Source organism: Ptychodera flava, chromosome 1 (assembly GCF_041260155.1).
Source record: "Ptychodera flava strain L36383 chromosome 1, AS_Pfla_20210202, whole genome shotgun sequence".
NCBI classification, from domain to species: Eukaryota; Metazoa; Hemichordata; class Enteropneusta; family Ptychoderidae; genus Ptychodera; species Ptychodera flava.
In genome coordinates, this window is record NC_091928.1 from 50,239,810 (window position 1) to 50,253,597 (window position 13,788).

Below are 13,788 nucleotides of genomic sequence, written 5' to 3' on the forward strand. Positions count from 1 at the left end.
ACCTGCAGCAGATTTCATCAAATTTGATGCAGTTATTTCGGAGTTGTATGACTGATTGTCAATCTTCATTAAATATGCAAATGAGCTATTTATTAACTTGACTCTGCTCAGTGCTTCACGCGACAATTTGATATCTATCAGATCAGTATCTCTAATTTCAGAGCTATATCGATAATTGCAAAGTACATTATATATGCAAATGCATCCTCAATTAACTTCACATTACTAAATGCTTTGCAACACAGTCAGAAAATTCTCGGATAAGAATCTGCAGGAGATTTTATCAAATTTGGTGCGGTTATTTCGAATTTATATGACTATTTACAAAAGTTTATGAAGTATGCAAATGGGCTATTTATTAACTTGACACTGCCTAATGCTTGTCAGTACAATTACATATCTATCAGATCAATATTAGATAATTCTCGGATCAGTATCTGTAACAGATTTCATCAAAATTGGTGTAGGAATTTCTGAGTTATTTCACTAATTACAAAAGTTCATTAAGTATGCAAATGAGCAGATAATTGACATGACACTCACAGTATCATCAAAACGTTCTTATATTGTCAACTGTGAAAAGCTTCATGAAATTTTGTGCAGTATTTCTTGATATATGTTAACACTGTCATTACTGTATCCATAGGAAACCATTATATGAAAATAAATGATAGTTTACAACGTCATTTATATGCAAGCCTCACTAACTAAAATCTAATCGGTTCTTGCAATTATCATACAGTACCTGGCGAACAAATCTGACTTGAATCAGCTGTTTTTGAGTCATCGTGTAAACAGACAGACAGGCACACACACAGGGACAGAAACCGTTACGACATTAGCTCACGTGTGTGAACCCGTGAGCTAAAAATGACCGGCACTCACCGCCACGCTTGAGGATATGTCGTGATCGAAATCAGATGAATTTAAGCCATATGAAGGTTTTATATCTGCATCTGCTATTATTGTTTCATAATACCGTATCGTATCATAAAGGTACTTTCTTAAGACTTCTTTTGATTCAATGATTATGTCTGTCGTTCTATCCACCCGTCCGTTGACCCCTCTTGTGAATGTCTAAGTTTACAAAGCTTTTCCATACGTACAGCAGTATTCCTTGTATGAATTCCGCCTACAGTCCTCAATACTTCAAAGACCGCTTTAAACAACCTTCTTTCTTCTTCTGAAGCCAAAATAAAAACGATGGAAAATGGTTATCGGTCATGTTACACTTTCCACCTTGATCTGTGGATTTATCGATATTGAAGTCGCCAATAGTTTCAGGAAACCGAATTTAACTTTTTCACAGACACAGAGAATAACTTGTAGTGCGTTAACCTCATAAGCAGGGCAATTAGGCTGACACGTTCTTGTTTTTCAGACGTATTCAAAGCCAATACTTTAATGAATTAATTGCAGTAACATTGCAATTGACTATAAATACAAACATTATTTTGGGAGAATGTATATAACCTATATTTAGTTTTTGAAAGTGTTTCTAAAATTTTTATATGAATGTGAAAATAAAATTTACAGACATAAAAACAAATCTTTATTACAATGAATAAACATACATACATACATACATACATACATACATACATACATACATACATACATACATACATACATACATACATACATACATAGTGATATCGAATGAAAACTTTTGGCATCTTTGCATAAATGTAAGTACACTAAGCTTTTTGGTGCGCAGATGTTCTACCCATCGGCACAAGAATTGAACATTAAATGTCAAAATAACGAAATCTTTATTTCCCTTGCCATGCACAATGAGCATTTTCAATTTATTTTGCACATCCTCTGATGGCGTACTCACGGGTGACACTTTGATTTATTACTTGCAGATATTCCATTAGCCTATTGAATGTTACAGCGCCGCCAATCGTCAAACCATCACTTGTTCTAGATACATTGTTCATTTCTTGCACGTGAGAAATGCAAATCATATTGCAGTGCTCAGGGTCGTTAAGAAGTACACCGAGACCTAAAAGTGTAGAGGAACAAGCACATTTTACAGCAAATTTTGAGGTTTTAACATGCGACTTTTGATCATACTCCAGTGTCTTGGATTTCAGATGATTATTAATGTACTGAAAATTAGACTGCAGGAATGATGTATTCATTTTCATGATATTCAAAGATAAGACCAGATAAGAACTTTTCAAGAGTTCTCACGAAAATAACAAAGTGGTAACCTTTACAGTATTACTAACCTATGTCATTGTAGCCAGCAACGATCACTGCATCCGGGTTTTCATGTCGGAGCTGCAGTAACTTTTCCAAACTGGTTGGTCGAAACCACGTTATCCCATTCCCAGTAAACTTCCAGAAATGCGCATTATACGATCCATCGACCTGATAAGTATACGTCAAAAAAATCCATGATTATTAACATTGACCTGTCGGTACACACCTTGTTCATTTGAAATTCAGAAATATGTGAAAGACGAAATTTCCCCGTAACGACTGCGAAGGTCAAAATTTACTGAAGTATATCGATAGCGACACTTAGGTCATCTAGTCGAAAGTAAGGTTTGATCAAACCTTCTCGAGATGTCAAAAACTGAGGCACGGTGGAAAAGTCTTAAATACAGACAAACCAATAGATATTGGCACAGGAAACATGCCCGTTTTTGGACACAAGAATGCAAATGTCCCAAAGACTCGACTTACGAGAAGCTCCGGTGGAAATATGAGATCCTGCGTCTCGGTCATGCTTGCCGACTTGTGCTTTTCTTTTCCGGTGACACTGTCTTCAGTGTCCCGAGATCTGTCATCAGCACAAGTCTTTCCTCTACAGCAACTTTGACCTGCCGAATTATTGCAGCATCTTCTTTCCTAGTTATTAGGTAATATACGGATATATGTATATAGATAGGTAGAATTAGATAGATAGATAGATAGACAGATAGATAGATAGATAGATAGATAGATAGATAGATAGTAGAGAGAGACAGAGAGACAGATAGACAGAGAGACAGACAGACAGACAGACAGACAGACAGATAGATAGATAGATAGATAGATAGATAGATAGATAGATAGATAGATAGATAGAGAGATAGAACGGTAGATAAGGCAGAATTGGGGGCTATTACATTTTAGATTTGTTTTAATATATTGATTACTAAGATATAGTGTCATTCATGCAAATAATGCGCATGATTGTAAACGTTTACTAATTTGATGATAACGTACCAAGGAAATCATACCACTGCAAACTTTACTGAAAGCATTAACACCATACTTTCTACATGGAATGTTAATGTAACAATGCACCAAAATACAGCCCCGATTTAACACGTCTTCTGTAACGGAGAGCATATTATTGAATGGTCTAAATCTTTTGTTCTAAGTTGTTCTTTCTTCGTATGCACAACGCATCGCAAGGATAACTGCATTGTCTGGCGAAAGGTCTGTGACGTCATACCTGAACGAAAGTGTAGAATCCATTCAGAATTGGTGCGTATCCAGTACAACGACATATCATTCCCTCCAATGACATCTCGATTTCTTCTTTCGTTGGTGCTGGGTTGTTACGAAGTAAGGTGTACATTGTCATCACCATTCCTGGTGTGCAAAAACCACACTGGGTACCATGGTAACGGATCAGACTTTCCTGGATAGTAGAAGATATATTTGTTTAAATAACTGAGATCAGAGTGATCCGAAATCCAATCATGTTTGAATATTATCTCCTAAGATTTAAGTTTGAACACCCAACGACGAATTCAGTAAGTTACAGAAGTTCATAACTATATCTTCTAGCATCCTGTTATGACAATCGATTATTGTTTAATGTTATCGGCAAAATGTTTGTTCTGAAAACTACCATACGCTGTTACAACATTTCTCTATTGTTATGAAAGTAAACCGAATATTACAACGACTAGCCTTAATATCCATTCTCACCTGTATTGGATGAAGTCTGTCTCGTACATTACCAAGTCCTTCTATAGTCGTTACTGCCATGCCATGGATTGAGCATATCGGCACCAGACATGCGTAGACGCAGTCATGACTACAAAGATAAATGTGAACATTAATACCGTCAATGATTTACAGCCACTCGAGATTTTAGATTGTTGCTTTTCCATTATTTTAAAAATTTGTATGAGGTTTAGAGACATAGAGAGCGAATGGAGCAGTTGGAATGGTACAAGAACTTTCACATACCTTATTTCCTTAGTGACTGGATGAACTCTTGACAGCATCACTGTACATGATCCGCATCCTCCCTCTCCACAAGACAGCTTAGCACCTTTCAAATTTACTGTGTTAAGGTTAAGGACGTCAAAACTGTTCCGATGATCAGTAGTATTAAAAGATAAATACGAATTCCAAGTCCAGGGCATAAAACATAAGGGTAAAGTTTGACCATTGATTGGTTATCGTACCAGGTGTCCGTACTGGTTAAGTTTAATCTGCTTGCACGCTCCCCGTCAATATTGACCGAAAGTGACAAATTTAGTGTAATATATTAAATTTAGCGAATTAGTGTTGTCTGTTAACTCAGAGCACGTTTTTCATGATATTTGTTCAGAACAATTTTGGTATTTGTTTTGGTACCTGGTACAAAGTATTTGATGAACAAATCGGAAAAATATAACCCGAAAACAATGTGATATTCTGTGTTGTAAAATGCTTTGATATCTTTGTACAGGTGATCCTGTGCTACATTAATTTTTGTGCATGTGATACAAACAAGGAAAACAGAACCACTGAGGATTACTTCCAGCAGAATGACTGGAGGAAAAGTCACGAAACATAGACAGAAGCGAGTATGAAAAGAATTACATTTATCTCTTAGGTAAGTTATTAAGGTAATCTTTGGCTGCACTCTTCTGTCCGTTACCTGCAAATTGGGAAAAAAGTGAATTACATTTTCATGTTAACGTTGATTGTAGTCCCCTTGGTATTTTAAGACTATTTTATTTAAGACTCTGCAGATCTGTCCTTTGCATATTCTTATGGTAAAGCGCCTTATGGCCTTTTACAAGATCCCTGAAACGGTCGTACGTATAAATATGGAAAGCCAAGACTGACTTAAGTGGTCTAATATCATGTTGTCATGAGTATTAACAAGTTGTGATGTGAATTAAACATGTTGTTTAAAGCATTTGCAATGATTTCCTAATGATTTCCTAGGAATTGAAAATGTTGTTATAGGCATTCATCATGTAGGCATAGGCACTGAATATGTTTTCCTAGACATTCAGCATGTTGTCCTAGGTATTCATTACGTTTTCTAGGCATTTAAAATGCTATCCTAGGAATGTACAATGTTGTCAAGGCATTTACAATGTTATGTTACCCTAGACATTTCCAATGTCGTCCCAGGCATCTAATATGTTGTCCAAGACATTTAGTATGTTGTCCTATGAACTTAATATGTTTTGCTATGCATTTACCATATCGTCCTAGGCATTCAATGTGTTATCCCTGGCATTAAATATGATAAATGTTGTCAAAATGTTGTCATAGGCATTTAAAAAGTTGTACCAGACGTTTAAATTTCGTCCTCGGCACTAAACTTATTATCATATGCATTCAGCATGTTTTCTTATAGTTTTCAATGTTGTGCTGGGCAAATTATGTTGTTGAAGGCACTTATCATTTTGTCCCCAGCATTTACAATGTTGTCCAAGGCCTCCCGCAAATTGTCTTGGGCAATCTTAGTGTTGTCCTAGACATTTAAAATGCTGTCTAATACACTCAACATATTGTGCTTGGCATTTACAATGTTGCCCTGGACATTCAGCATGTTGTCCTCAATCCTAGGCTTTCAACATGTTGTGTTAGGCATTTACTGTAACATAAAACCATCAATACTTAGGCCGCTTGGCTCGAGAGTATATAGACAGTTATTCATATATGTATACTCAAGTACCTGGCAGTGAGGGTCACGTCGCTAAGCAGCGTGGTTAATATTCCAACACGGCCGCGCATTTTGAACCGACGCTTAAGCTGTTCACTTCCGGTAAACATTCGCGCTAGTGTGACTATTGAAAATAAATTTGGATGTTTGTATTTTCGTTTCCCATTGATATCAGCGTTTTCATTGCTTACTTACCTGTTTGAACATATTATTTTTGTGACTGCAAATTTATCGATCACAACTCCCACAGTATATTTGCATTTGCAAGAAAACTATTCAAATCGTATGCTTCATTGTAAATCATTCGTAAGCTCATAGTCGAATATGGGCACTTTCGGGACTCTGATATATGTATAAAACCGTTCTCGTCGGATTTATTGAAGCCATGCATTGACCACAGACAAGACGCTACGTCTATTGTTTTGCTGTGTACGTGATAAAGAAATTTATTTTTTGTCTGTCACTTAACTATTGTAATTTTGTTTTGTGCGACAGGGTTTTTTTTTGTAGTAGTCGCCCATTTGTACCTCTATTTATGTGTCAGTGGAATAAATGGTTGCGTATTGGAATTATTGTGAGAAGTCTTTCCTTGGAGAGACGTGTGAAATGCAAGCTACCCTCAATGGAACGAACTATTGGTCACAAACATTTTGTATTTCGCGTTTGTTTTCCTTATTCGTGCATCTTTGAAGGTGACAAAGTTATTCATTCATAATATTTTAAGATGACTAACTTAGGCAGTGATGCTGTTGGCATCGTGTCATATCTGTAGAGTATGATAGAAGGACGGATGGATGGATGGGTAGATAAAGAACAAAAATGTTTCCCTAAACCGTTTAAACTCGACAATCCCAGCACGGCTGTTGCTGACAGTTGGTCAAAAGATGGCTCGAGGTATAAAGATGGCGATTGTTCAAATCAAGTTGATCTAATGAATCTAACTGGAATCATAGATTTTTGAATGATTATTTTGTGTATTTTTGTGGACCGTTTTCTGCCAAGTCATGTTACGCTTTCGGACTGCACCATTACAAAAATAACACCACTGTAACGATGGGTTGGTTAGCTTTATTTGGAGGGATTTAACGTACAAGTAGGCCAAGAATTATCGAAATGTGGATCAGACTCATACTTTGTTTGAATCAAAAACAATGAATATTTTCTCATTAAAAGCTTGATTACGAAAATTGATCATCCCAGACTCAATTTTATATGTTGATGTTTGGATGATAGAATGCACCTGATAAATGCGTAAAGCTCGATTTTAAAATGGTACAGGCCAACGCTGATGATTTGCAGCTACTCTGTTCTAGCTGCAAGGCTAGGCCAGACAGCCAAGGGGACATTTGCATGTAACTGCGGTTTCAAGACCACAGATTTTTGGACATTGCTTTCCTCATTTGTCAATGATCTTTGACCTTCCCTATACTTATTCATTTTAGCTATGGCAATGGCTGGCCTATGTAAGAGTTCGAGAGGGCTAGTGTCTATTGAACAATGACCGGTAGGGGACCAAATTACACACCAAAAGTTTGGAAATGTCCCTCGACCATTGACCTTAGTATCACCCTGCATCTTAATAAATATGCACATACCTCATTATGGACTTGCAATTGAGCTCAAGGTCTGATTTTTGGTATAAAAGGGTAAGTATTGGAACAAAGTTTTTGGCCAAAATGTAACATGACCAGCCACTTCCTCTGCCTCATCAATTATGCACATATATAATTCTTGGTTCGTTAATAGAGCTAAAGGTCTGATTTTCGGTACACAGGGATAACTATAAGATTTAACATTTTTGACAAAATGCCACGCGACCTCGGTGACCTTTGACCTTAAATATACATATGTGTCCATGATTTAGTAGCCAGAAGTGCTATACCTTTTTATTTGGTATGATGGGAGACCTTATGATGCAACTGACCCGAGCACGATCAATAAGCCACAGCACTGCTGCGTTATTAGCTTTCGGAAATTTTTCAGTCATTCTATTACTCCAAACATACCAGTAGACATATATAATTTGTTACGAAGAATTTTGCATGCAACGAAGCCGATTTTACACAGAAAGTCACATGATTTTGTGAAAAACTGCAAGACCAGTAATACAAAAGAGTGAAATAGAATGCATCATCGGAGAAACAGAACATAAAGCAAGAAGCAGGCAACTTAAAAAAAGCAAACAATACCACGGACAATACACTTGTTTTGATGTCAAATAGTCCATACATCAAAACTTTGAGAATTAAACGCACCCAAAGAGAAACCTGGTGCATGTGAACTGGAAAAAGACGAAACTCTAAAAGACCTGTTCCAAAGTAACCATAATCGCTTACAAAAGAACAAAATTTAAGTGATGCAGTTAATGCTCTTAACTCCGAATCACATGAGCATACACAAACAAAATCAGACAGACCGTACAGTAGGCAGTCTCGCTTCCCTACTTGAAGAACAAACTTCAGTTGAACAACATACACGACACACATACAATCAATTAATCATTCCATACGATGCACCGACCAAAATACATTTTAAGCTACCCAGGAAGGAAACTCAGTTTTCGAAACGTAGTGTCAAAGGATCGCAGTGTCACATTAGTCCCTCAACTCCAGTTAGGGTTCAGAGCGTAACAGGCAGATTATGGGTAAGTCTCACCCTTGCTAGCCAATCATAATATACACTTACAGTATACACAAAATCATACAACTAAGATATGAACAATGTGTGTGGAGTTGCCTTCCCTGTATTACACTATACATGAATAATTCCTAACTTTCCAAAATGGATCATTTGGCGTAAAATCGTAGAAGCTGCATGCTATCCTTGTAAATTTAGTAATTTTAAAGAACAAAATACATATCTCACAATATATATATATATATATGCATATCTTACAAATTATATATATACATATATACACAAAAAGACAGAAGTACAAGTGTCTTTTATTTAAACACACATCTCCATCAACAAGTAGTTTTTGTAGTGTCCGTGATGCTGTGTGAACATAGGGAATATTGGGTTGCCATGGAAATACATTTGTAATTAAAACATTTTGGTTGAAACTTTTAGGAGAAAATATGTACCGCATCATAGGCTTCCTAAATTTAGTAAATTCAAACATGTATCGGCAAGTTATTTTTTTACAAAAATAAGAGGCTCCAGAGCACCTGATTGTAACTGGGACATATGTTGTGCAATGGTTGTGGATTGTGAAGAACCATATTCACTACTGTATTACAATGTCACATATTCGACAAGGTCTGCATCTTCCTCAGAGGTCTAGAAGTTCTTTAGAATGAACTGCATTTGGAGGTGCTAGGAAACGCAAAGACATACAACAGCAATAAAGTCATAAATAAATCGACCCGAAAGTCAATCAATGAAAACACCTAGGTTAATAAAAACATACACTCTACTGTCTTCTTTGACCGAGTCCATACTATTTAATCATTTACAGACCAAGGACAACATACTAATTGCCTAGGACAACATACTCAATGCCTAGGACAACATTAGATACCTAGGACATTATGCTGAATGCCAAGGACAACATACTTAATGCCCAGGACAGCATACTCATTGCCTAGTTGAACGTATCAAAAGCCTAAGCATAACAGCATATTAAATGTCTGGGACAATATGGAAAATGCCCAGCACAACATACTGAATGCCACGCACAATATACTTAGTGCGTAAGGCAACATCGTGAATGCAAAGGATAACATATTATTTACGTAGCACATTATGCCGAATGCCAAGGACGACATAAGGAACGCCTAGGGCAACATACGAATTGCCTAATACAACATACTGAATGCCAAGGACAATATACTAAATGCCTAGGACATTATGCTGATGCCAACGACAACATATTTAATGCCTGGTACAACATACTAATTACGTAGGACAAATTTTAAATGCCTAGGAAAGCATGCTTAATGCCTAAGACAACATATCAAATGCCCACGACAATATGGTAAATGCTAAGTACAACAAGTTAAATGTCTAGGACAATATGGTAAATGCGCAGGGCAACATTAAATGCTTCCGACAATATAGTAAATGCCTAGCACAACATTGAATGCCTGGGACAACATAGTGAATGCCTAGGACAACAAACTAAATGCCTAGGATAATGTATTAATTGCCTTAGACAATATTGTAAATGAACAGCACAACATATTAAATGCCTAGGACAACGTACTGGATGGCTAGCACAACATATTAAATTTTTAGAACAACATACTGAATGACGAGGACAGCATTTTAATTGTATAGGACGATAAAATAAATGTCTAGGACAAAACTAAATGTCTATGACAAAATATTAAATTCCTGAGACAATATGGTAAATGCCCAACACAACATATTCAATGCCTAGGACAACAAAGTGAATGGCTTAGACATCATGCCGAATACTTAGAACAAAATGCTGAATACCCAGTACAACAATGTAAAATCCTAGGACGATATTGTAAATACTTTAAACGACATGTTAAATGCACATTACACCATGATAATACTTATGGCAATATAATGTTTGACCACTTAATTTAGTCATGGTTTCCATATTATATAAACGTTATGATCACTCCTTATGGCCCCTGAACGCCATATTTTCATTTCCGCGGAAATGTGTTGGGCGATCTCTCTGGTCATTGATGAATAAAATTTGTGTCATTAGTACTTTCCGAATGTTTGACCTGTCTCCAAAGCTTGCACGATTGTTGAGTATGTACACAAATGAAATTGTTCAGACCTCCACTGATATTAACTTAAGACAGGACACCCGTTTATGGGCATGTTTTATAGAATCATTTCAGTTTTGTTTACGCTCCGCTAACCTTACTCTTCAGATAGGGTCAGCTGCCTCCTGCTTTGAGGTCTACAATCATCAGCAGAGCCCTGCCTTATCTCGTGCTAGGCCTGTCAACAACATGGCCGACATGAAGTGTCATTCATAATTGAAAATGGGGCAGTGTATTAGATATTGTATTCCCTAATATTTTTCTTCGTTCAGCGAAGGAAAATACGAGTGACGTAATGACCGTGTCACCACGAGTCGAAGACGAGTGGTGACACGGTCATTACGTCACGAGTATTTTCCGAGCTGAATGAAGAAAAATATTAGGGAATAATATACTTATCACATGCACAAGCCAATAATTCGTTACTTTTTGCAAAATAAAATAAGTTTTTCATGACGATTCCGCGTTTAAACTTTTGAACTACTTTAGGAATAAATATCAGTACGCCGTGCACAAGTTGTCAATCATTTCCAGTTGTCCGTCGTGTGGATTTGCGCTCACGTTCGTTCATGTGTGGAGCAAATGACAGCTCTCGGTCTACATGTAGGCTACCTTCCGCAAAGTTATACTGTATTTCAAAGATAGCATAGTCCTAGCAATTTATCACAGACGAAGATACGCTATTTTTCGGGAACAAATATCGACTGAATCTCGACGGCGCGAACACTGTAAACGTCGCGCCTGACCCTGTTTGCAATGCGTACGGAACCCACGGCATACGCGACCAGCTTCGAGTTCGTTGTTTCCGCAAATTATTCACGTAATTCCTTCGGAATATACAGGATGTACACTCTTGTGTTTACATTGTTCGGATATGTCGTAGTCTGTGAAAATATCGATTTCATTACATGACTTTTGATCGTGGGAGAATCATCGGCCACCATGATGTTTACATATTTACGAGCACACCGAAGATCGAATAAAAAAAGGTCCGACGCACCAAAATTGATGACATAGACGCGGGTTGTCGTGACGTAGAACGACCAGAGAATAAATCCCATAGTTTTTGTTCGGAGACGACAAACTTGGCTTGTGTATGTGATAATAGATATTGTAGTAGCATATATAAAAGATGTGTGAATACGTAGGGCTTGAACAAAATGTTACTGTGGCAATTATTTCTAGGGTACTCTAAGGGGAATATGGTTGATTGATCTATTAATGCAAAAGGTCATCTAGGTTACTTTTTACATACTAGCCAGGCAATACTGCCAGCAGCTGTGTTGGAGGGAACCATGAATTGCTCACCGGGTAGCAGTGAGAATGACAACAAAGTCTCACCATCGGTAAGAAAGTGGAAGAAAGTGGAACTTTCTCATCCCTTTCCAATATGTGAGGCAATAACGTACAGAGTTCAGGGAATGTGTCTGGAAATGTGCTGGCCTTGTTCAATCTTTTGAAACCGATGGATTCAAGGGAACTAAACGACTCATTCGGGTAAAGGTCATGAGAAAGGACAATGTAGCAAAACCAACCTTCCTTCCATTCACATAAAATATCAGTTCATCGTCACGCGAAGCGTCTGTCTTAACATTCTCCATACCCGCACGTCCAGGTCAACACAGCACTGTGTAAGGTAACCTTGCAAGTTCTGCAACGACCTATACACCACACTGAATTTATTTAACTGGGTCATAGGGCAACGTACGGTGAGCCTGTGGTTGACATGACCCTTAGATTGTACGATGTGGTGAACAAATATGGTCTTATCTTCAGAGGGCAGTCGTAAACAGAAACACTGGAACCACATTGTTTTTTATCTATGTGTGTTATATGTAAGTCAATGTTGTGGCGACAACGCAAGTAGGTTATGGCATGGGCGTCAAACGTTATCATAAATATGCATTAGGGGTCATGAATATTTATAAAACAACATTGTCAACACATGAGATAGCAACAGAAAATCTCTAAAATAACATCACAAACAAAGTTCCTCACTGGAACATTATCGAGCCAACGAATTGACAAAGAACACACTAGTGTTCACAACAAAATATAGCCCACAAGCACTGTGTGGAACTTGGAACACGTAGAAAAAGGCCGATCATCGCATACAAACGAAATCTATACATCAGCCACCCTGAGGCCAAAGTCCACGGCACGAGAAACGAGGTGACAAGGGTTACTAATAACACAGACAAATATAGACAGACTGGAAACGCGGCATGCCTTTTGTTCCATGGTCGTCTCGGTAGACTATTGGCTTTTCATATTAAAATGAGCTTCAAAGGTGTTAAACTTTTTGGAGGCTTTGTTTGGCTGATAATTGCACGAGATTATGCGAAAAATACGACGAGATGGCATCGTACTGCCAGTCGCGTAGCAGTTGTGAGCTCTCAGGCCACAAACACTGCTTCACGCCAATCAAAACAAGACACGCCAGCAGTTTCATAAACATGTCCTTCCTTGACGCACGTGTAAAAGACGGTATGACTGACCGTAAATCATTGAGTAAAACCATACAGAATCGATAAAAGACTTTCAAATTTGGTTCAAACACACTCATTGATTCATAAAAAAACGAGAGGAATTTTTAAAACGCTAAAACTCACTTTCCTGAAGCTCAAAACACTCCTGTTTTCGTCGGCACTTCAATTCCACTCAGCACCACACGACAACAACAACACAAACTTTGCCAAACATACTTTCGCTTAACAATTGGCGAAAATCAGCTAAAATTACCGAAGGATGCATGGTCGGCACTCTTCGGAAAAGAGAGGCGAGAGCAACCTGAGGCGAGGCGAACATGGATGGGTTACGTAACCGCTTCACGCCTTAAACAATACCCGTTGCGAGTCTGTCCATCTTTGTCTGTGCTAATAATGAACAGTGTCGGACATAAAACTATCCAAACATGAGTATTCTTGCTTCCCTGCAAGAAGAATGCAGAGATCAACAACATAGATAAATATAAAATTAAGGAATAGATATGCTATAATATGTCATGGAGGTACATTTGGTACCTCCATGTTTATATAAGTCACTGAGGAACGAACGGGCTAGGAAACGGCTCTAATAACCCATTTGTTAATTTTCACATTAACAATCTTACCCAATACAGACAGAAAACACATT

At 37.6% G+C, this 13,788-nt stretch overlaps 1 protein-coding gene across 1 annotated transcript in view; it reads right to left on the reverse strand.

Annotated features, from left to right (window-relative positions):
* LOC139145418 (xanthine dehydrogenase/oxidase-like) overlaps positions 1-12,321 on the reverse strand; it is a 38,776-nt gene extending 26,455 nt beyond the window's left edge. Inside the window, exons 1-9 of the mRNA XM_070716589.1 lie at positions 12,189-12,321; positions 4,822-4,879; positions 4,201-4,297; positions 3,937-4,045; positions 3,455-3,643; positions 2,698-2,862; positions 2,238-2,379; positions 1,841-2,008; positions 1,107-1,183 (exon numbers count right to left, since the gene is read on the reverse strand). Of these exons, the coding sequence (XP_070572690.1) occupies positions 1,107-1,183; positions 1,841-2,008; positions 2,238-2,379; positions 2,698-2,862; positions 3,455-3,643; positions 3,937-4,045; positions 4,201-4,297; positions 4,822-4,879; positions 12,189-12,254 (1,071 nt within the window). The 5' untranslated portion in view covers positions 12,255-12,321. The remainder of the gene's footprint in view (positions 1-1,106; positions 1,184-1,840; positions 2,009-2,237; positions 2,380-2,697; positions 2,863-3,454; positions 3,644-3,936; positions 4,046-4,200; positions 4,298-4,821; positions 4,880-12,188) is intronic.
* Positions 12,322-13,788: the final 1,467 nt, after the last annotated feature.